The 24,012-nt window shown below is 46.6% G+C and overlaps 1 protein-coding gene across 1 annotated transcript; it reads left to right on the top strand.

Moving 5' to 3' along the window:
- Window positions 1–9,167: 9,167 nt before the first annotated feature.
- On the top strand, window positions 9,168–11,388 carry ID2 (inhibitor of DNA binding 2). Its single transcript, XM_040060591.2, has 3 exons — window positions 9,168–9,601; window positions 9,821–9,885; window positions 10,562–11,388. Exons 1-2 carry the CDS (start codon window positions 9,254–9,256, stop codon window positions 9,875–9,877), a joined length of 405 nt encoding a protein of 134 aa, XP_039916525.1. The 5' UTR covers window positions 9,168–9,253; the 3' UTR covers window positions 9,878–9,885; window positions 10,562–11,388.
- Window positions 11,389–24,012: the final 12,624 nt, after the last annotated feature.

Here is a 24,012-nt window from a genome sequence, read left to right on the forward strand (position 1 = left end):
AATCTAAAATTTGCAAAATGACTGGACAATAAGCTTTTGGTGACCTTTAACTAAAACTGTCTTTCCCTGGAATCATCATTTGCAACGAATATGTGTGCACCAAACTCAAACCAGCACAGAAAACACTTGCACTCCAGTAATCAGACAAGAAAGCTGGGTGACTTTTGCTGATCTCTGGTGAAACAATTAAGTACATCGTTGGGATTTATGCTGCAGTACACCACAGCACTATTCCACATTATCAAAAAATGCAAAAACTATAGGTTTTTGAAACTGAAAATTACAGACTCATCTCTTCAGAGCTAGTATTAAAAGTGATATTTTTAAAGGCATCCAACCTCCAGTTTTAGAAGTCAGAGACAGATTTTTCTGGGTATTCAAGTGCATCAAATGCAGTAGACACTTAGTCCATTTTCCATAGTACTTCACTTTCTTTTCCTGGAGAAAAGGAGACTCAGAGGTGACCTTATCACTCTCTACAACTTCCTAAAGGGTGACTGTAGTCAGCTGGGGGTTGGTCTCTTTCTTCAGGCAACAACAGACAGAACAAGAGGACACAGTCTCAAGCTGTGCCAAGGGAAATATAGGTTAGATATTAGGAAAAAGTTTTTCACAGAAAGAGCGATAAAGTACTGGAATAATCTGCCTGGGGAGGTGGTGGAGTCACCATCCCTGGACATGTTTAAAAAAAGACTGGATGTGGCACTCAATGCCATGATCTAGCTGAGGTGTTAGGGCATGGGTTGGATTCAATGAACTTGAAGGTCTCTTCCAACCTAGACATTCTGTGATTCTGTGATTTAAATATGGAGCCTTTCAGCTTTCTGAAAATCCCAACTGTAGCCTTGTAATATCTTCAAACAATTTTTATGCATATTCTACACATCTAGCTCCTCCCTTAGAAGCAGTACGTAGTGCCTCGAGTCAATCAGCCCATTCACAAAAGAAGTGAGCAAAATGACATGGAATAGTTCCACACTTACATTTCAGACACCTGGCACCAGGATCCACGAGGGCAGACGAGGGATACACGTGGCCACATGGCCTTTAGGCTCCACAAGCTCAGCAATACTTCATCCCAAGACATTTCACCCCAGCTACCCAGGGGAAGGAATGACCATAATACAGAGACAGAACTCAACTAACTTTGACTACATAACCAAATTTTAAAGACTAAATTCGGGTACGATGAATCAGAAAAATTAGTCATTCACAGTGGAATACACCTCGCTTGGCATCTCTAAGTCAGGCTTCTGGCTGAAATTGGTTGTCTGGCTCCTGCTGAGAACTGATGGCGAGCAACGGCCCCCAGCAAGGAGATTCACTCCATCCTGAGAGAGGTGTCAGATGGGCACAGAATGAATCACTCTCTGCAGGTGTCTCTTGTTCTCTCTTCCCACTGACTGTAGAGAGATGAGACATAAAACCTCTAAATAGCTAAGATAAGGTGAGATGAACCTCACCCTCAAGAATGGGTGCGTCTGCCAGGCCAGCAGGCCCAGACTTCAGGCTTCTTGACATCCAGGAGATGCCTTTACCCCTGAGCTACAGTGTTAGGCTCCCTCTTGTTTATAATGCCTCTGGCCCTCTGAAATTTGCATCTGTTTCTTTACTGTGGCAAGCTTGAACAGGATGGGTGGGTGTCCTCCACCTTAGCCTTATCTCTGGTCGTTAGGGTTGCTTTGCAAGCAGAAGGGAGTTTATATCACCTCTGATGAGGAGAACATTGAATCTGCATCACTCACTTCCAGGACAAGTGCTCTCATGAGAAAAATTGCTTATGAGAAAGCAGCAGTTCTTTTCCTTCTTTGCCCCTGAACTTTGCTGCAGCTCCAGCTGCTGCGCCTTGTGCTAAGCTCCATGCTGTCAGTGTGCATTTAACCATGATCCTGCGCACACCTCCTGGACCGGGCCTCTCCAGAGATTCAGGCACACACCGATTTTGTGTGTCCCAGGTGGGTTTATGCAGGCAACAGTCACTAAGAAAGTCAGCTTAACCTAGATAATGCTCGTTCTGGGCCAATAAAGACGTAAGGTTTTAACAGCCCAGGAAACTTCACTAGAACTCTTGTGGTTCAACAGGACTCATGAGGGTGCATACGCATTTGGGATGCTGCGCACATATTGTGTTAAACTGCACTTCCAGTACCCAAACCCCGAGTGGAATTAGGCTTTCCAGACCAGATAAAATTTTTTCTGTACATTAGTCAAAAAGGACTGAGAATGCTGTGGGTCCTGCGTTGACAGAACCTATAACAATAGCTTTGGAACAGTTAAATTAGTACTGCCTGCTTAATATTACAAAGCTTTCCTCCATGGAACTGAAGTATTCTTCCTGAAGACAACAGGAAGGCCGGCTTGGCCAAAAATTAGATGCCAGTTGCAGAACAGACTCAATTCTCCTCTTTGTTCATGAAACATTATTATTATTGAGGAAAAACAAAACACACAGAGCATACTACATAAACACACTTATACTTGAAATTATCATAATTTTACAGTTTGGGGGGTGGAGTGGGGTGTGCGTGCGTAAAACCATACCCTGAACAGATTTGCAAAATCTTCTCCAATTCCCAATCCCTCCTTTTTTTTCAGTGAAATTAAGCCAAGTGTTTTGTGATCTTATTCCCACAGGCCAGAACCAAAAGATCAAAATTGGGCCAAAGTGGGAGACTGAGGGGAGCTGGACCAGCCAGCCAGATAATATAAAAAAACAAGCCCACTTTTTACTCCTTGGTTTATTCCTTATTGCATGTGAGGTACTGTCAGTAATCTGCCGCCTGGCCCCTTCTCCCTTTTCTATCCTGAACAGATTTTCCAGAGAAATGGCGGGGAGTGCAAAATCTGCAACATTTTAGACCTACATTAATTTAAAGGTATCACTAGAAAAGCTACACTAGATGAAAACCATCTGCTACATAAGCCATGCACTAATAAGTGAACTTGCTTGATCCCAGATTTTAGCACAACCACGCTAAGTTATAGAGCCACCTAAATGGTTCACTATAAGCACTTACAGAGGATGATATGCAACTTAATTAAAACATAGATGTTGCGTTAATAAAATAGTTAAGGATTTTTTTAAAAGAAATGTATTTGGCTTTGAGTAAAAACATAAGAGTTAATACATGGATCTAATACCCCTTATACCAGTAGAACTTACTATGCCAGAGAGATGCTGCTCACAGAAAGATTTCACGGCAATTTTCTTCAAGCAGAATCAGGTAAGCAATAGCCCTTTGCAGATAGCAGTTTATGTAGCAAAGCCTTCAGGGCACTGGTCCTACTTAAAAAAAAAAAAAAAAAAAAAAAAAACCTACAAAACAGAAATGAACATTAGAACTAAAGCATCTGGATTTGGGTTTGATATAAATGTTGCAGCAAAACCATGCAATTCACATGGAAACACCCCTCTTTGCAGGGTGGTGCTGGAAAACACACTTTGAGTAAAAGTCACTTTACCGCACAGCAGCAGTTTAGGAATATGATCATAAAATGATACACATGTCAAAACAGAATCCAAACAAAGGCCTGGCCTTCCTATAGTCCAACACTTCTAGTCAAAATGGAGATGTCTCAAAAGAATGAAAAAACATTTATGTTTTGCCAAAATACTTCCAAAGCATCCCAACAACACACGGCTCGGGATTACCAGAGCCAGATGAGAGATGCTTAAAAGCCGGGATGAAGGGAATGATACTGTGCGAAAGCAACATTATTCAAAAGCTCAACGAGGAAAAGAGGTCTAAAAGGTTGGCGGATATGTGGCATTTGCAAATACGGCCCGGAAAAGAATGTAGTTTGGAAATGGGTCTCGGAGAAGGTGTATGCATACGTTCCTCGAAGCAGCAGCCGGCGGGGTTCGGAGCGGGGCGGGTGGAAACGGTGGGCAGGGCATTCTCGTGCCTAGTGAAGGACCTGGAGGCGAGGGAGCTGCGGTGCCAGCCCCGCTGCCCGAAAGCCGCTGCCGGCAGAGCGGGAGGCGAAGAGCCCCGGGAGGAGCAGCAGGGGTGCCGGGAAGCAGAACTCCTGCTCCCAACAGCACAGCTGTTCGCAGACCGCCGCGGGAGCAGGGAGATGACACCCTGCCGCTGCCGCTGCGGGGCTGCCCACGCAGACGGAGCGCTCCGGGGCCCCGCTCGGCGGCCGGGGGGGCACAGCGGCGCTGTCCCACGCACGGCAGCCGCGCTCCGCCGGGCCCGGCCCGGGTGACAGCGACTGCGGTCGCACACGCACGACACGCGAGGCGTGGGACGGTGGCCGCAGCCTGCCCCTGCCAGCCCGGTCTGCGGCGCTGGGGCCGGGGGCACGAGGAGGGCTGCTGCCGGCACGGCGACGAGGGGGGAACTGGGAAAAGTAGAAGGGGAAAAAAAAGAAAAAGTCCCTTCCCCCAAGGCAGCTGCGGAGTGTGCTGAAACCCCCTTTTAGGCACAATCAGCCCCGAGCATCTGGGCAAGGATGAGGTGGGTGCAAAGTGCACGGGGAGGAAATGTGTCAGCTGCAGCATCCGAGAGCAGCGGAGCAAGCTCAGACGGGAAATGAGCTTGCGAAGTGCACCCGACAAGATGATCGCGGGGATAAGTTGCTTCTATGGAAACTGCAGCCCGATGAACCAAAAAAACAGTTTGATGGCAAAGTTTTAGCAGGAGCCGGCTCATGCCTGGTTTCAGCCACATTCCCCACCCCCTGAAGAAAAAAAAAAAAATGAAGAAAAAGCTGCACAATATGTTTCTTGTTATGGACAAGGGAAAAAAAAAAAAAAAAAAAAAGGGTGGGGGGGACGACGACACAGGTTTTTTTCCTGTATGGGCTACATCATATTAAGCTGTAAGTTTAGTTCTGGACAAACAATCTCTTGTTGCATCTCTGGGATGGAGGTTAATGAATTCCCACAGATGATGTTGGCCAAACAGTGGTCGGCTTGTGACTTGATTTCCAGCATCATGATGTGAGGGGATCAGTATAGAAAAGCACTTTGAAGGGAAGAGGCTGCCTACAGCAGGATTGTTTCTACAAGCTAATTGTACTGAGTGCAGCTGCACAAAGCTGGATCAACAGTAATAGAAGGCGGCGCAGACTTCCTGACGCCAGCCCCGCAGAGCTCCCACCAACAGCCTGGCAATTCCAGATTGTTTTCCAGACCTTATCTCTCCCCCAAGTTTTTTTTGGTTTGTTGGGTTTTTGGTTTTCTTTTTCCCTTCTTCTTCTTTCGTCTTTTTTTTTTCTTTAATTTTGTGACCGGAACAAAAGTAACAGGAAAATCCTTTGTGAAAGTAGAAAATGCTGTTACAGATCGGTGCCTTTCGCAGAAGTTGTAACTAAATATTTTGCATGCATTACTCTCCCTCCCGCTCAAAAGAAAGAAAGAAAGAAGGAAAGAGGGGGGAAAGAAAAAAAAAAAAAAAAAAAAAAAGCCAACCCCCAAACTTCTACAACTTTGAATGAATTGGAACCGTGAGGCAAACAAAAGGGAGCGGGTAGTTAAAAGCGGCCGGGTTTAGCGAAATATTTTACCTGGTACATTGAAAAGTCCTGTATCAAAACATATTTGGACACCTCGCTTAGACAGGCTGGATGGTGTCAATGACTTGGAACCGGGCCAATTTTAACAGTTTTTTTTGTTTGGTTTTGGTTTTTTTTTTTTTTTTTAGTCTGGTTTGATGGTTTACGCGGCAATTAAAGCTATTTACATTATTACTGAACGTTTTAGATAGATTTCATTAGAGGCAGGGGACGGGGCCGCGGAGGAACGCCCTGGTCCCCAAGGGGGGCGGCAGCGCCATCCCGCAGGTTCTGCCTGGAGCCGCTCGCCCCGCACATGCACCGGGGGGAGCCTGGCCGGGGGGTGACTCTGTGACCCTGGGGCTGGGCTGAGAAGACCTTCAGAGGCGAAAGACCCTTCAAAAAACAAACAAAAACGTGAAAACACACTTTATTTTTTTTTTTGGGGGGGGGGAAACGGAGGGCGAAGGGGTGAGGCAGGAACGAACCCCCCACTCTCCACTCCACATCGGAGCCTGGGCAGCGCGGCCCAATCCTTCCCACCCGGGTCGCGGCAATCCGGCCCCGCAGGGCAGCCCGGCTGGGGGGCGAGCGGCGCCGGCACCTTCCCCCCCCCCCGTCGTCCATCCGCGACTTTGCCCGTTTTACACTCTCCTCTCTCCTTTCTGCGGGCGTCCCCCCCCCCCCCCCCCCGCCTTCCCACATTCCCTCGTCCTCCCCCCGCGGCATGGCGGGGCGTCCGGCGGCGGCCCCCGCTGCAGGTGCGCCCGGGAGGGGGAAGCGGGGCCGGGCCGCCGCCGCGGGCGCAGCCCCGGTCGCCATGGCAGCCGCCTGAGCGGCGCCGCCGGGCCCGGGCGGCGCGGGCGGGGGGGGCGGCGGCGAGGGGCTGATGTCACGGGGCTGGCGCCGCGCAGTCCGGGCCGGCCCCGGGCGCGGGGCGGGGCGCGGGGGCGCGGGGGGGGACGGCGCCCCCGGGGCGGCCGCGCTGCCGTCGGCGCTCCGCGCACCCAGAGCGGCCCCGGGCCGGCGCCGGCCGCGGGGGAACCCGCGGGGGAACCTGCGGAGCGCAGCCCCGGGTTTGTGATCCCGGCGGTTCGGAGGCGAAAGCGGCGCTTTGTGGCGGAGATTCCTCACAGATGTTGGCGGCGGCGGCGTTTCGGGGCCGGGGACCGACCGTAAAAGTCCCGGCTGAAAACTAAGAGGCGGACGCACCGCTCCCGAGGCACTCGGAGCTGCTTGGGACGGGTCCTGGAAAAGCCCCCGAGGAGTAGCTCGCAGCTCCCCCACCCCGCTGGTTTCGGGCTGCCTCCCTGCCCCGCAGCCCCCCCCCCGGCTCTCCGGGCAGCGCGACCGCCGCAGCTGCGACGCCGCTCGTGGGGCCCGTGTCAGAGCGCAGGAGCTCCCAAAGCTGGCCAGCCGCTGCCAAAGCTCAGTGTAAAACAGCAGAATTGAGGGAATGAAATGTTAGGGAAAGCCACTTCAGCCGCTCTCCTGGGGGAAGCGGAGCCTGGCTGCTCGCCGGCTCTACTTCGCGTGCAGAAAGCACACATGACAGTCATTTGATGACAGAGCAAAGAGCCAGGTTAGCCTCTCCACGCAACTTCCCGGGGTTCCAAAAAGCGTGCTAAACCCTTGGTGCGGAAAACCGAAAGCAATAATACGGGGTCTTCTGCAGCCCCCGGCCGGCCGGTGCTGCTGCGCTGTCCAAGAACGACCAACAATGATGGGAGAAGCATGAGCATATTTTCGTTGGCTACTATTACACCAAAACCACTCAGCATTTCTTCCACTGGTGCCTTCATTAGACAGAAACGCAAGCATGTTGCAGGACCAAAACCTGTGGCCGCAGGTCAGGTACCACCACCAATTGATACCTTAGAGATGTAAGGGTTGAAGTCGCCTTACGTCGTGATTTTAAGTCGTTAATTGGCAGGGTGTTTTTTATTATTATTTACTCTCTGTAACTGCACTTGAACAGTGACTTGTCTTCCTATCAGATTGCATGTCTGGATTCACTTTCACCCTTCGCGTTTCAAAACGCGTTGAATTGTGCTCCTGTCAGCCTCGGCACCGCCTCCAGTCCACCCTGGAGAACAGCCCCGGGACGAACACCCTGGTGTGACAGTCACCAAAGTGCCCTGTTAAAAGAATAGCCAACCACCAGCTCAGGAATGCCACGTTAATTGGGATAAAAAAAAAAAAAAAAAAAAAAAAAAAAAAAAAATAAAAAAAAAAAGCGCCCCACACCCTGATGTGGCTCTTCGCAGCTTTGTTTCCAAGTGTCCGTAATGTTCCTCTCTCACAGCCCCGACCCCCTTCGTGTAGCTATGCTGTTGTTGCGCAGATAAATCCAATATTTGTCTGCTTTTCATATTTATGATTGGCAGCACAATCCTCACTGATTTTATGGATGTATGCGTTTACTACGGGTTTTGTTTGCAATGAACACTAACGTGCTTTAATCTGCCATACAGATGCTCATCTGTATGGTTTTACAATTAGAAAATTGCTGCGATTTGCGCAGAAACTCATTTATATTGTTTGTGTATATACGTTCACGCTTTTCTAAGTTGAACTTTCCTTAGGTAGTGTGTGGAAAGGAAAGTGGAAGCTGTGTCCATTTGTTATACAGCCGGTAGGATAAGCAAAATATAGGAAAATACAATGGAACTAAACTTAAAAAAAAAAAAAAAAAAAAAAAAGCCACTTCTCCAACTCAACAAAACAAAACAGAAAAACCCCGAAAACTTTTTCCTCTGGAATGTTTCTGGAAGATGTTTCATTGGCTGCAACCAAAAGCTGCTAAAAGTACATCGTGTAGTAAGCATTTGCATTTGTCACCAGAAACAATCTATGCATAATTAATGGCAGTACTGTGTCAGGAGCACTGATAGGGCGCAGATGAGCAGCCTTTCAAGGGTAATACATGTAAATGCACTTCCAGTATGCAGATTTGCTTAATGATCTCCAATTAATAGCATCATCTGAAGTAGCCCTGTTCTCAGGAAGCAGGGTGCTACGAGTGACGCCTGCCTGGCTGGTGGGGTGCTCAGCGTCCCGTTCTCACCAGGATGGAAAGTTGCCGTGGGGTTTATAAGGCTTATTTTATCTTTAAACTTGCTTTATTTCACTCCTGCTTACAGCCGCAGCCTACAGCGCTGGCTGCAAACCCGGCCGTTGACTTTGGCTGCCGTGCGCTAAGTGGGGACATGCGAACACCGCCGGGACGCTCCAATTCACGGTGACCTGGGGAAGGCTCAGCCCTCGCCACCTCTCGCTGCAGCGGGAACTGCGCATCCCGCACCGCGCTCCCGGCGCGCCGCCAGCCCCGCACACCGGTGCGAGCCCGCGCAGAAATGGGGGAGCGGGCTGGGAGGAGAGGAGGCACGGGGGGAAGCCTGAGGGCCGGGGACGATGCCTGAGGGCCAGGCAGGAGCGCGGAGCTGCCGCCCCGGGCCCCGCACAACCCCGTGCACTATTTACTCCCTCAGCTGTGCGCGCGACCCCGCCCCCCGCTGCCATTGGCTGGCCGGGCGGAAGGCCCCACCACTGAGGGCGCCCCGCGGTGATGGACGTGCCGGCGGCCGCCAATGGCAGCGAGCGCGGGCCGGGCCCGGCGGCGGCCGCCGTATAAGAGCGACGGCGCAGCGCCGGCTTTCAGTGCGAGCTCCGGCAGCGCCAGAGCGGTAACGCAGCGCTCCGTAGGCTCCAGCCCGTCCGCCGGTATCGCGCTCTCCGTCCGCTTGCCAGCATGAAAGCCTTCAGCCCGGTGCGGTCCGTCAGGAAAACCGGCCTCTCGGAGCACAACCTGGGCATCTCCCGGAGCAAAACCCCCGTGGATGATCCCATGAGCCTGCTGTATAACATGAACGACTGCTACTCCAAGCTGAAGGAGCTGGTGCCCAGCATCCCGCAGAACAAGAAAGTGAGCAAGATGGAAATCTTGCAGCACGTCATCGACTACATCCTGGACCTGCAGATCGCCCTGGACTCGCACCCTAGCATCGTCAGCCTGCACCACCAGAGACCCGGGCAGAACCCTTCCTCCAGAACTCCTCTGACCACCCTCAACACAGACATCAGCATCCTCTCGCTACAGGTAAGTGCCGGCTCGCCGCCGAGCCTGGCTCGGGAGCTGGGCGGCGTTAGCGGTGTCCCCAGTGCGGGTGGCGGCTGACAGACAGCGCGCCCTCTCCCGCGGCGGGGCTGGAGCCGGGCGCGCCACGGGGGAAGCGCTGCGGGAGCCGGGACAATCCACTCCCGCCTCCCTGGGAGTGCTCGGCCACCTCGCCCTTACCCTGCTCTTGTTCTCTCGCAGGCGTCCGAGTTCCCCTCAGAGCTCATGTCAAGCGATAGCAAAGCACTTTGTGGCTGAATCAAACGGTGAGTGCAGTGCGCCTTTTCCCTAAACTTCGGGTAAAAGCTCCCTCCCCGGGGAATGGGAGGCCTGATGGCATGTGCTAAAAATAGCTCCTAGAAGTTGATTAGGAGATGCCTTTGTAATCAGTAAGAAATGAGACTAACAACTGAGTCTTGAGGTCCTAAGCGTGTGTGTGTGTGTGTCGCTAAGGTTCACCCAGCAGCACAGGCTCCTCTGATCCTCTCTCTGCTTAATGCATATTCTTATCTGTTCTTGGAGCCTTAACTTCCCGGGCCAAAGTGACTGATTAGGTTGGGAATCTTGGCACAATTCCTTGAATTCTGTGATGTGGGATTGTCTGCGCTATCAGTTAAATAAGCGACTGCTTTTAATCAAATAATTGCTCTAAGAGGCAGACTGGCGCCTCTGAACATTGCGTTTACAGAGATCTAAATAAAGATTGGACTGAGAATCCTCTTTCTAGCCTTTCCCTGGAGTGTATGTTATTTTTATGTTCAATTTGTGCTCTTGAGAGCGAGTGTGTGAGCGTGTATGTGTTGCATCTGGACGCCAGGGTTTGCCCAATCTCTGAGTGTTTGGTTAAATGTTCAAACTGTGGCTTCCTCTCTGGCGCCAGTCTGTCCGGATCTCTGCCCTGTTAGCATTCTCCTAAATATGCCTCTTTTCAATCTCTTGCAGGTGTTCCACTGATGAGATTTTTTTTTTCTTTTGCACAAGAAAATGTCTACAGGATTTTTTTTTTTTTTTTGAGGTGCTGAATTTATTTTTCAGCTGTATCTGGAGGGGGAAATCCACGTTCAAGAAAAAGGACCTTTTAAAATAATTAAAGAAGAAAAAAAAATCAAGTTTGATCTTTATCCCCACCCCATTTTTCAACTTGGACTGAACCTAGTTATTTATGAAGAGACTCTTAAATACCCTTTCCCTAGTTGGAAGGCTTCCTTTATATACTATTCCCAACGTGGGGAGCGAAACAAAAATCTCACAAGGAGTTGCCCATTTTAAAGCAGACTTTGCCTTTTTTCCAAAGGTGGAGCGTGAGTACCAGAAGGATCCAGTGTTCAGTTTTTTAGGAAAGTCTGTGGTCAGAAATTACCTTTTTGACACAAACCTAGGACTGAATGCTGTGTATATATTTATATATAAATATATATATATGAGTGAAACCTTGTGAACTCTTTAATTAGAGTTTTCTTGTATAGTGGCAGAAATATACATTTCTGCAAAAAATGTAATGATGTACTTAATCATGCTAAACTTTTTATAAAAGTTTAGTTGTAAACTTAACCCTTTTTATACAAAATAAATCAAGTGTGTTTCTTGAACTGATTGCTTGCTTTATTCTTTGGGGACCAACTGTTTGCTGGCTTTGATTTGTGTTGTTTTTGTTGTTGTTCTTGGGTTTTGGTTTTTTTTTTTCTTAAGTACTTATACATTGTTATGAATTTATCAAGTAAAAATTCAAATATGTAGAGACTATAAAGAATAAAATTACCTGAAGTGAATAATTCTTGTAACTTGGAAAATCTTATTTGAGTGTATATTGCAATCTTGTAAGTCATCTGCCTGTAAACAGTGTGAAAGGAACTAGAAAAGGAATTTATTTCACAAGGGATGCTATTGACAAAAGTGCTTGGAAATGTACAAAAGCAGTTAATCCTGAGGCATTCCCGTGGAGTATCGCCTTTTTTCTTCCCTCCCACCCCTCTGAATGATTCAGTTCGAGGTAGTAATGGCCCAGATCTGTTAATTTGTGCTTAGAATAATCACTCAGAATTAAGGGTTGTGGGTGGTTATTAGTGCCCCAACTATTAAATTTCTCTAAAAAGGCTTTGAATGTGAGAGTTGGTGATGCGTTAACATGGGATCTAGAATGATGAAGTGACTGTTGCCTTTCCTCACTGGAATTTTCATGCTTCCATGCAGTATTTCAATGAAATGGGCTTTCTAATCAGTTGCAGCAGCTTCTCCATATGACTAAGATACTGCGAATTGAGTTAAATCGCTGTTGTGTTACTGATTAAACTTTGGCTGCTCCTACAGGGACTCTCTCCATAAGAATTAAATTAAATTTGAAATAGGAGTCTAAATTCCTGTAAACCAGAAACGGTTTATTTCTTCTTTCTCTTGTGCCCTCAGAAGTGATGCGGTGTCCTTTATTATTCCAGGGACACTGACTGTACCCTATGGAACCACTGTTCATTAAATATGTGTAGCTGTCATAAGACAGTGGATGTGGGAACTGCGCCTTATCAGATGACATTCTAATTTAAGCACACGCATAAACTTCCCCGAAATGAGAAGTTAAGTTGTGGCTCCTACTTGGGATTTTTAAGAGAGTCACTTGTAATCTGAAAGAAAGAAACTTCACTGGTGCTCAGGGTGAGTACAGCTCTGGCAGGCGCTACACTTGGGGCCCCAGGGAGCGTGTTTAGGGTTTCTGAGCTCCGGGGACTCTTAGTGTGAAAGGCCGCAGCCTCACCTGGGGCCAGTAACACTTTCCCTAGCGAACAGGTGGGTGGGTGGTGCTCTGGGGCAGCAGCAGCTGCCTTTCCTTGCCCTTGACACCAAATCCATTCACGTAGGCTGGGAGAAAGCCAGCCCTGATCTCTTAATACTGACGCTGCCCTGCCCGAGCAGAAGCGCGCCCTCTCAGAGGATCAATGCAATCAGAAGACAAGGAGGGTTAGCAAAAGCTGGGACGGGCCGGGGGGTGGGGAGGGAAGGACGCGGCCCGGAGCTGATCTGCATCTCCCCGTGGCCAGCCCGCAGGGATTAGGGAAAGCTCCGCGCGGCGCGCACCGGCTGTGCCTCCTGTGGCCGAACCTCGCTACTGTCTCAGCGCCCGGAGCGCAGGGCTTGCTCCAGCTTCGTGCCATCGGCCTTTACCCCTGACAGCCCAGTAGTGAAATACTTCATTGCCGCAAATCAGCACCCCTCGGTCCCTAAAACACTCTTTTTCCTGTATGTTTTACCCAACTCTTAACAGCGGCACATTCGGGGTTGTAATCAGTGTTGAGATCTTCCAAACCATTAACAATCCAATGCGATCACCACCAAATTTCACCGTCAAAACTAATTTTTCACCCTGCTGCACATTTCATTACTGTGAAACAACAGTAAGTCACTTTAAACCCATAGTTCATTCTATAAAATTAAAGAGCTGCAACGGTCAGATCACTGTAGTTATTTAAGATCAACCCCTTTAGAAACTACGGCGTTTACGCTTTGGTATTTTTAAGCTCAGGATGATTAATACACTTGTAGAATGAAACCGTTTTGCTTATCGTACATAGCCAAAAGAGAAATTCACAATTTACAAGGCGTGAGGAGCTGAGCAGGAAAACAAACAAACATGTTTTTAAAAATGTAAATTCAGAAAGGAACACATTTTTCCTCTTCCAGAATTAACTAATCCCGCAACTTGACAATGCGATCCTACGATGAGAACTGGGGGCTTGAACTAGGTCCTCCCTTAGAGATTTGTTTTTGTTCTTAAGATTTTGTCATTCAAAGATAAACAGCAAGGTCAAAGCTGAGTGCCCAAAGCCTTAATATTAATTCCTTAAGTTTCCTTGAAGAAGTGGGATTTCTTTACTCCATACCATTGTCATTGTCCCTCCAGAACACATCAGAAGAATCTGACATTTTTAGCACTTTCCCTGGCCCATTTACTGTTTCTGTACACAGCTGTTGTCCATAGTCCTGTTAACTGAGTAGCTGAACACAACAGATCAAGACGACCTGCAGTCAAGTACGTGACAGCAAAATAGTTTTGGTGGCAATCATATTTAAACTCTGCATCTTGTTTTTGAGTAGGCTATGCATGAAAGTTGCAAATGCACCTACAGACAATTCCACACGGCGGTGGGGGGAGAAACAGAGATACAAGAGGATTCTCTCATCTGGAAGAGAGGCTTACAAACCTGGCTTTTCTTGTGTATCGCCCTTAATAACACATGGCCCAGCTCCCAATCTTATCCCAGTCAGAAATCGATGGGCTCACACCCACGGGCGGTGGGAGTCCCTCCAGCCCATCTGCAGGTAAGGGAAACGCAGAGAGCAGGCTGGGGTTTGTTTACTCACCCCCGGGCAAACAGCATTGTGTCTACCGCACCGAAACAATTCGGGAACCAGTCGCAGAACCGGTGCCAATATTTTGACAAAAACATGACCGAGGGCGCTGCCTCGGAGCGCGGGCAGGACGCACCCTCGGCCGCGGGGCTGGGGCGGGCGGTGCGTGGAGGGCCAGTGCCACCCTCCGGGCTGGCCGCGCACGGCACCGCGCTCCCGGCTCCGCGCTCCCGGCTCCGCGCTCCCGGCGCCGCGCTCCCGGCTCCCCGCTCCCGGCACCGCGCTCCCGGCTCCCCGCTCCCGGCTCCGCGCTCCTCACACCGCGCTCCCCGCGCCGCGCTCCCGGCTCCGCGCTCCCGGCACCGCGCTCCCCGCACCGCGCTCCTCACACCGCGCTCCCCGCGCCGCGCTCCCGGCTCCGCGCTCCCCGCACCGCGCTCCCGGCTCCGCGCTCCTCACACCGCGCTCCCCGCGCCGCGCTCCCGGCTCCGCGCTCCCCGCACCGCGCTCCCGGCACCGCGCTCCCCGCGCCGCGCTCCTCACACCGCGCTCCTCACACCGCGCTCTCGGCACCGCGCTCTCGGCACCGCGCTCCCCGCACCGCGCTCCTCACACCGCGCTCCCGGCACCGCGCTCCCCGCACCGCGCTCTCCGCACCGCGCTCCTCACACCGCGCTCTCGGCACCGCGCTCCCCGCACCGCGCTCCTCACACCGCGCTCCCGGCACCGCGCTCCCCGCACCGCGCTCCCCGCGCCGCGCTCCCCGCGCCGCGCTCCCCGCGCCGCGCTCTCGGCACCGCGCTCCCCGCACCGCGCTCCCGGCGCCGCGCTCCCGGCTCCCCGCTCCCGGCACCGCGCTCCTCACACCGCGCTCCCGGCTCCGCGCTCCTCACACCGCGCTCCCCGCGCCGCGCTCCCGGCTCCGCGCTCCCGGCACCGCGCTCCCGGCACCGCGCTCCTCACACCGCGCTCCCGGCTCCGCGCTCCCGGCACCGCGCTCCCCGCACCGCGCTCCTCACACCGCGCTCCCCGCGCCGCGCTCCCGGCTCCGCGCTCCCCGCACCGCGCTCTCGGCACCGCGCTCCCCGCACCGCGCTCCCGGCTCCGCGCTCCCCGCACCGCGCTCCTCACACCGCGCTCCCGGCTCCGCGCTCCCCGCGCCGCGCTCCCCGCACCGCCGCCGCTGCGGAGCGGCATCGCCGCCTCTGCGCGCTCCGGGAAATCCCGCTCCGGCCAGCTCGGCTCTGATGGCTGCGGACTTCATTCCCAAGTAGTGACACAGTTTGTAAAAACCTGCAGGGAAATCAGCTTCGAAACACCAAACACTTTGCCCGTAACACAATGAGAAAAGCACCGTTTGACAGAACTAATTTGTATTTGACTCTGGAAAGTGAAACACCTTCTCTAAACAGTCTAGTGTGTGTTAAGGATTCTTTTGTAGAACACTTTACAGTCTGGATCAATTAATGCAATATGGGAAACGGATAAAAATACGATTTTCTATTGAGAATTAGCTGCGACTAAGAATCTCTTCCTGTGTTTACCACTGCCCTTGCTTACATACAAGAAACGATTTACAGCTTTTACTGGAAGCTGTAAAGCAGAGGGATAGCATAATGCAACTGTTGCGTGGCAAAAGGAAACACCGGCATTAAATTTTGCTCAGAAAACGGTTTTCACAAAGGTACTCTGTAAAACTACATCGGATCTGTATTTTTCGATTCTACAGATAAATTAAGATGTTGGATCCTTGAAATCAAATTTGTTTTACCCACGTTAGCATATTCTTCTCTAAAGCAGCCATTAAGTTATCATAATTCTAAAGTGTATGAGCCAAATGCAAACAGTATTTCAATAAAACAAGCTGATATTGCAACCACCACTATTGTGTGAGCTACTAGCTAAGGTATATTGAAGGAGAAAAAGGACAAAACAAACAAATGCAATTACTTTTGGAGTCAAGTTATCTTGAAAAAAAAATTTTAAAGGGCTGTCACTGCACTGGGCAAGAACTATAAATAGGGCCAAACTGAGAAAAATTAATTGCACAGGAAGCGCTGCAGTGGACTTACTGCTGTTCGCTGCCTTACAAGACAGCACTTTACTTGCTATTTCACAAGAACACGATGAATGGATAGATAAAATGACATTACGTGAAGCAACAAGGCCTATCCAGATTTGAAACAATTAAACTAACTGTATTATCTGCCAAAAAGAATACGTTTTTATAATTTCTAGTAAGTATCACCACAAATTACACCCTGTCTGTGACTAACAGTTTTATGAATAGATCAGGTATTTCTCCTTAAAACTAACAGCCTGAAACAGCTCTTCAGTTTTACTGCTGATGGCAGAACTTCAAAAGCTCACACATAGTTGTTTGTGGGGTTGGGGTTTTTTGTGGTGGTTTTTTTGTTTGTTTGTTTGTTGTTTTGTTGTTTTTTGGGGTTTTTTTCAGAACTAAACTGTAAACCTGATGAATTTCTCTTTCATTTGGGCAAGAACAAATTATTTGGATACTTACCCTCTTGCATCTGGGCAGACACAGGACCAGCAATATTGCCTCTCTTAAGCCCACCTCTTGCTAGCAGCTGCAGTGTCTGATGCTGATGGAAGCGTGCAAGATCAGCTTTGGGTGGTACATCCTCCATATACTCTCATCATCTCACAGGCTCCAGGATCAGCTTTCCTCATATTTTTGGCATGGAGGTTCACTTTGATGCACTGTTTCTCAATATAGAACTTGCATACGCTATTGGAGTTATACCTGTCACCTTGCTTTTCTCTTGTCCTGAGAAGAGATGTAGTGCTCTGAAGGGAGAGAGAGAGGCAGGAAGAAAAAAGGACAGAAGTAACATAAGACTAAGTACCTCCTGCATAATAGACTGTAAAAGATCAAAGGAGCGTATCTGGCCTTTAAAAAACAATGAGGTTGAAATTTGAGTTGTGTTTTCAGTTTTGTGCAAGTTTCTTTCACCCGGAGTAGAGACCCGAACCTCCATCCCAGACAGACCCACTCACTCAGGCACCCCACAGAACTGAGCTATACCAGCACCCCAGGGAAATTCAGTGTCTCAGAAAACCTCTAGCAGTGCCCTTCAGCCAGATTTTCTGTTAACCTCATTGCCCTTTGTGACCTTTTAGAATTTGTGCAGTACTTGAGGAGAAGGGATGTGATAACAGTCTACCAATGTAGAGAGCAGAGAACAGAGACCTGGTGCTCAATGACAGATGCTGCTGCTGCGGAGATTTCTGCCTTGTTCAGACCAGTAGCTTCACACCATATTAATGTCTCTAGAAAAGTCTCACACAGCATCAGAAAGACACACAGACTTACCTCGGTGGAACTGGAAGGAAATGTTTCTCATGGACATCGTTATGCAGGAGGTTAACGACTAGAGATTCTTATTTTCCATTCATTAAGGGCAGGAGAGGTTTGCTTCAAGAACAAGAGTAAACAAAACAAAACAAACTCCCACAAATATCAAAACAAGTAAAAAACCCAAACAAAACAGAAACAAACGAACAGAAAAACCCAAACGAAAAACAAAACCAAACCAAGAATATTAATATGTAAGTATTTTTTTAAGGTCAGATTCAGTGTCTACCTGAGTTAATATACAGGAATGAAGTGATGGGCAGGCTATTTCAGGGAGACTGGTCAAGGTACATAACCACATTTCACAACTTCTTGGAAAAGTATCTTCCAAATGCTTTTGTATTTCTTTCCATAAGTATATGAGAACACAGTGCCACTACAAGGGGTTTGCTTCTTTGAGTTAAAAAAGTTTCTGTAAATTGCATTAAGTAAATCTTCCATTAGTACTTTTCAAAAGACCTAACAGTTAGAAGCTGAGTAAATCACATGCCAAATCTATAAACTCAGTCTAGCTCTTGTTAGAAAGCTGGTTTACAGCACATAGGTATTTCCACCCAGCAGATGTGAAGGTGCTACATGTGGACACATTTTTTGCTAATCTTTATTAATTCTGATTTTGCTCTCATTATCACATCATTGCATTTACCACTCTTTCAGAAAAAGCAGGGAGTGTTGGTTGGACCTCATCCTGTAAGTATCAAGACATCACAATACCTATAAAATTAAATTCTAAATTCCACTGTAAATCTGATTCCTCAGTCATTCAAATGTTAAGAGTTCACTGGGGATTTAATTTTTTGACTGAATTACTTTAATTCATGCACCTATCTAAGTTTTAAAGGTTTAATTTAGAAGAAAAAGCTATGCTTAGGGTTTAAAAAGGGTAAAAGTTTGGACCCTAGTAGTATACATATACATAAAAACTGTGTGTTATATACACACCACATCCAAAATGCAATTCACAGTTTATTGACAGCATGAAAACAATTTTCCTAATCTGAATATCTGACACAGAGTATCACTAATATTTAATGGTATGTTGGTTTTTTTGCAGCTTTGAATACTTACTAATATTTTTATTTCTATTTTACAGGGTTTTGAGGTAAGCAGTATTTCCAAAAAAGATAAAAGAAATGTGGCTGAACAGTACTTGTAAGGGGAAAGAGAGCACTTCTGGAGAGATATCCAAAGGCAGAACCTTCCTGGACCATGGCAGTCCTGCAAGGAAGCATATTTGTTGGTTATGAGCCTAAAAATAACCAAATTTTTTCAAATAGAAAAAGAAACTCAGAAGCCAGGCATCAAAGTGAGAAAACAAAGCGAGTACTTTAGGATTTATTGGTCTTCCACTGAAAAATATGATGTAACAACACCCTGCTACAAAACAATGGAAATGTGCCTACAAGTGGAAGAATGAGACGAGAGGGATATGCAGAACAAAAAGAATAAGTGATATCATGTACACACACACAAGAAAATGCTGAAGAAAATTATTCTGCCAGAGGAAGAGAGGAGAAGTAGGTTTTATGCAAAGAATCCCAGGTAATGAAAACATGGAAAACACAATGAATGGGGTAAAAAAGTAGTGTCCATGTAAGAAAGAGGCAGAACAGAAGAAAGTTTATTTGCAATGGAGAAAGTGAATGCAGTCACAAATTCTACAAGAAAAAAAAAAAAAAAAAAGAACAAAACAACGACAACAACAGCAGCAACAAAAACTAAACACAGAGCTATTAGAAAAAAAGTATGTAAAACTTACTTGTCTTGTGAACTCAGGAAGGACATGGACAGGTTTATTCTTTAGCCTCTCTGAAGAGTTTTAAGAAACAGCTAAAAATCTCTCTTCTAATTTCACAGTATTTACAAATATTAAATGCTAGTTCCAGCCAGCCTTGTGCCTCAATCAGAATATAGATGTGGGGATTTGGGGGTTTTGGTGTTTTTGTTTGGGTTTTGTGGGGGTTTTTGGTTTGTTTTTGGTGGTGGTGGGGGGGGGTATTATTCACACTGCATAATAATTTCCACTGCATGGAAAATAAAGGATTTTAGTGCTTAATAACTGTACCTCCCATAACAGACTAAATTTAACATTTTCCATGGAAAAATAAGATCACTAGCTGTAGAAGTATTTCTTTAAAACTTCCTTTTGCAGGTTCAATTGCTAGGAAAATTATGAATGAATCACCTTCAGTAACACAATTCCTGCCAAGCATACAGTAACACCAAAATATTATCATAGGAAGCGTGTAATTCACTAAAAGTAGGGAGAACAAAAAAGTAGGTCAGCTTTGAGAGCTTATTTTTTTTTGATTCCATGTTGGGGTTTATTAGATAGTGTTATTTCTTATTAAATGCCATGTATATATAATATTTATGACCTCACATATGATTTCAGGGGCTTACCAATAAATATGTAAATAAATAATGAGCATTTTTTAATATTGTTTACATTAGGAATAAAATGTGGTTTCTCCTTCAGAACTATATGCAGGAAAGGATAAAAAGGACTATGATTATGTCAAAACTAACATGGTGAAGAGAGTTTAATAAATGACAAAGGAAAGGAGGACTGACACTAAAACCAAGAGTTCTGTGATCTGAATTTCTCCATCAATCGGATTTTCCAATGAAAGTCATTCACTAAGAAAAAATAACAGCAGGTTCTTCTGAGATACAAGTTTCAGGCTTACACAGGAAAAGCATCTCTGTAAGTGCTAATTTTGAGGGCATTAATTCATGCAGTAACTCAAAGAGAGGGAGTGGATGTTGTCCTGGGGTGATCCAGCATTTTTCCGGTAGTACAAGTGGGAAGCGTGACTGCAGTATGTGAGCAAGACCAAAGCAAACTTCCATGCTCTTAAGTTAGGTACCAACACCAAGGAAGATTGCCCAGTACAGACTTCAGTGTTGAAGACAGCCGTGGAAGATACACTCGGCTCTACTGACACCTAAATCTTTGCAACCTGACTGCTCCTGATGCTTCAAACACCTTTTTCAGTCATCCCCATCATCTGCCTGAACTGACCTAAAGGCATCAGACTGAAACACAGACATACCCCAAAACAAATGCCTAAGGGCTTCAGTGAAGGTATACCTGGAATTATTACATGGCATAATCAATTACTGGATATCTGTCCTTATCTTTGAGACAGTGTCACATGGGACCTAAAGGGAACTGTGTGGCAATTTGATGTAATCATCACACAAAAAGGTCTCAAAAGAAGTGCACTTCCAAAAAGATCTTCAGAGAGAGATGCCTCTAAGCAGCTGAATGTTTTGCTGTAGAGTTATTTATAGATATTATTCTGTTTCCTGGAGAGAAAGGAAAAAAAAAAAAAAAAAGCGCTTTATAAATGTAATCAGTTTAAAGTATTTAAAAAGTAGTTTACTATCTCTTAGTCTCTGAACTATTTCTGAAATGTACTTCTAATTTTTTGATCAACTGATGGCTTCCACAGCTTTCTTAAGCACTTAATTACAAGTCAGGAAAGAAAGTTAATTTCATTAGTTAGTGAATGATTTAAGGTGTCCATGAAAACACTTATAAGCCACAAAAACTTCTTACCTTTCCCTTCAAAGTTCTGGCATTTCAGCAGCTCAAACCAGTAATTTATCAGCTGTTGAAGGTGATGAAACAGGGCTTCACTGATGTGGGGGGAAATACGATCTTGTGGTTAAGATCTTGAACTGGGAGCTATAAGACAGCTCTTAGCCCAAATTTCCCACAGACTTTGTATGCAACCTCTGCAAGTCATTTCACTCCTTCAGGTTTCTATCCATCTGTAAAAATGGGGAAAAAAAATCCTCCCACTCAGGAATTCTTATGAACTAGCATGTCTCATGCTGGGCTACCTTTGTAATACTATCAATGGGAGCATCTTGGGCACTAAAATTGGTCATTTATCATGTGAAATTGTACCTGCCACACACTCAAACAATTGCCAGTCACAAACTGGGAGTTATAAGGCCCAGCAGTCCTCCCAGAGTAGCATTATGTTTTACAGAGTATCAGTATCAATATCAACAGGAGAGATTCCATTGCAGTAAGTCAAAGAATGGTCCTTATGATGCCTTAAGTTTTAGATTTCATATTTTCCAGGTTATGTACTGCATTCGTATATAACTCTGAACTTCATATAAAGTGTTGGCAAGTTCTCCTCACAGGGTAGTTGGACAAAAGAATCCTTTTCTGGCCTGAGAACCAAGGACACCGTTGCAGCTTCAGGCCCAAAAATACAAACAGCAAATTGAGGAGAGCAAACTGGGAGGATGGGACTTCATAACCTGAAGCTGTAATTGGGCAATTAACCCCAATATGTAACTGAACCAAAACTTATAAAAGTGTGAAAACTCGTGATCCATTGTCCATCTTGGGTGTAGCCTCAGCCAGGCTCTTGTACTGCCCAAGATGTGTCCTTTGGAGGCCTTTTAATAAATACCTACTTTATTCCTTTAACACTGTCTACCCTCTGTTCTGGGTAGCCTCTTAAGGCATCACTTATCCTGGTGGAAGCATTAATGTAGGTTTGAGCCTTGGGTTTGTTTATATCATTAAGAAAAAAGAGCCGGGGAGAAAGCATAAACACTGGGCAGCCACAGATCTCTGGGTGAAGTAAAAGCAGTTTCTTTGGCCTGAATGCAAATCAGGTAACATGGTTTTATGTCAAGTACTCAAATTCTTCCACGAATACATTTAATTATCAATGTTAATAGCATTGTAACACGAATGCAAACACCCAGCATGACAGTAGGCTGGGCATGATGCCAGCGTGCAAAATCCAGGAGTCATCCTTGTGACCGAAGTCTGCCCATCAAGCCATGAACAAGGAGCCACTAAGCTGACATGTACAATGTACTGGTTTGCTCCTCCATTTGAACTGACAGCCACTGTATCCCAGACAACTAAAAGGGGTTCCTCTTGTCTTTGCCTCCAACCAGTTTTGCCTTGCCTGGCTCTTTCTATTTCAAAGCAGGACCTTCTGCATTTGGACTTCTGTTCATGGACCTGCTCCAAGGGGACTTTGGCAACTTTTCTCTTTCACGGGTATTTACACTGAGGCCTACTTCATCAGTGAATTTCCCAGGAACACATATCGTTTGGCTCATGCTGGTTTTCCTTTGGGAGTCCCATTGGTGCTGAACGCAGTCACAGCTGATGTTTGAAACAGATTTCTGTGCATTTTGCAAAATAAAACCAAAAAGCGCAAACCAGAGTGGCAGGATGTCATCTTATGATCCATTCATTTATACTACTCTAAAACACGCCCAGTGAATGAAATTCCACAACTTAGCATCACTGATACTGCTTTAGTAGAAAGCTTTTATTTTCAGAATACTGGGGAGGGGTTTTCACCACAAATTAGAAGCAGATTACTTTGTGCTTGACTGATGGAGCTTATAATGTTTTTGTAACAATATTTTACATCTGAAGAAATCACGTCCATTCAACCTTCCTCTAAATCCAGCTTTTCCAATATTACATACCTGTAAAGTCATATTTTCTGTATGTTTTTGCCATTCTCCTCCATTGCTTAATGAAGTTGCTCAGGTCTGGACACAGTACACCTTCAGCAGCAGGATGTACCTCTCCTGGATTAGATAATACTCCAATTAATACACCCATCAGACATTTCCCTTCTTCCCTCTCACTTCCACTGTATCATTTATCTTAGCTTATTACTGCTTTAGTAGCCACACTAAAACCCTGTTGTCCTCTGCAGTATTTCAGTGGCTTATAATCAATTTTATATTAAATTTGATTTCACTTTCATAAGTGCAATACTTTATACTTGCCTTTACTGAATGTTAATTTACAGTCTTCTGTGTATCAATAATTCTGTCCTTTGAGATAAGGCAGGTTCAGACAATAGTCAGCTCTGAGATTCCACCAATAAGGCTGCCAATTGAGGTACTGAAAAGGAATGGACCAAACAGACCCGCAGGTGACCCTAGTGTGACATGAGGTAACTGATGTTCACTCCAGGTTTACCTTTTCCAGCAGTCTGCTTTCACTCCATTGTATGATTTATTCTAGCTTCCATGATAAAAGTCTTAACTGCAGTCAAACATATCACATCTGCTGTATCCATCTTCGGCAGGTTGGTTACTCAGACACAGGAGGAAATTGGAGCAATTTGATAAGGGTCATTCCTGAAAACTTAATATTAACTTTCAAACTTGCAGTTTAAACACCTGATGAATAATAAAAGCTTGATAAATAAAGTTCTTCCAGATGTCAAAGTAAAGATAGTTCCCCAGGCCCTCCCTTTTTGCCTTGAATATGATTCCAGACACTCCTCTCCTATCTTGTAGTAGCTCTATCTCCATGATACAGCTGTCTCCCCACTTCTCCAAGAAAATTGATCATGGTTTATACACTGTTTTGACTGGAACCATAATTTCAACAGGAAGCACAGCTTGGCCATACTGATTTGAGGCAGTCACTGAAAGAAAAATAAGTATGCTTAAGCTACTATCTGCACAAAAATTCCTGGTATGTGAGATAGGTCTAAATGTTCAGAACCTCCCATTTCTGATCTCAAAAGTTTGGTTGGTTGGTTTTTAATAATTATTGATTTCTTAGTATTGCAGAAATCCCCGTAATAATTTAGCTTTGTAAGATAACTGGAGACAAGAAAAATACACAAGCCAAACAATTATGTGGAGTCAATTTATC

The sequence above is a fragment of the Hirundo rustica genome, chromosome 3 (assembly GCF_015227805.2).
Source record: "Hirundo rustica isolate bHirRus1 chromosome 3, bHirRus1.pri.v3, whole genome shotgun sequence".
NCBI classification, from domain to species: Eukaryota; Metazoa; Chordata; class Aves; order Passeriformes; family Hirundinidae; genus Hirundo; species Hirundo rustica.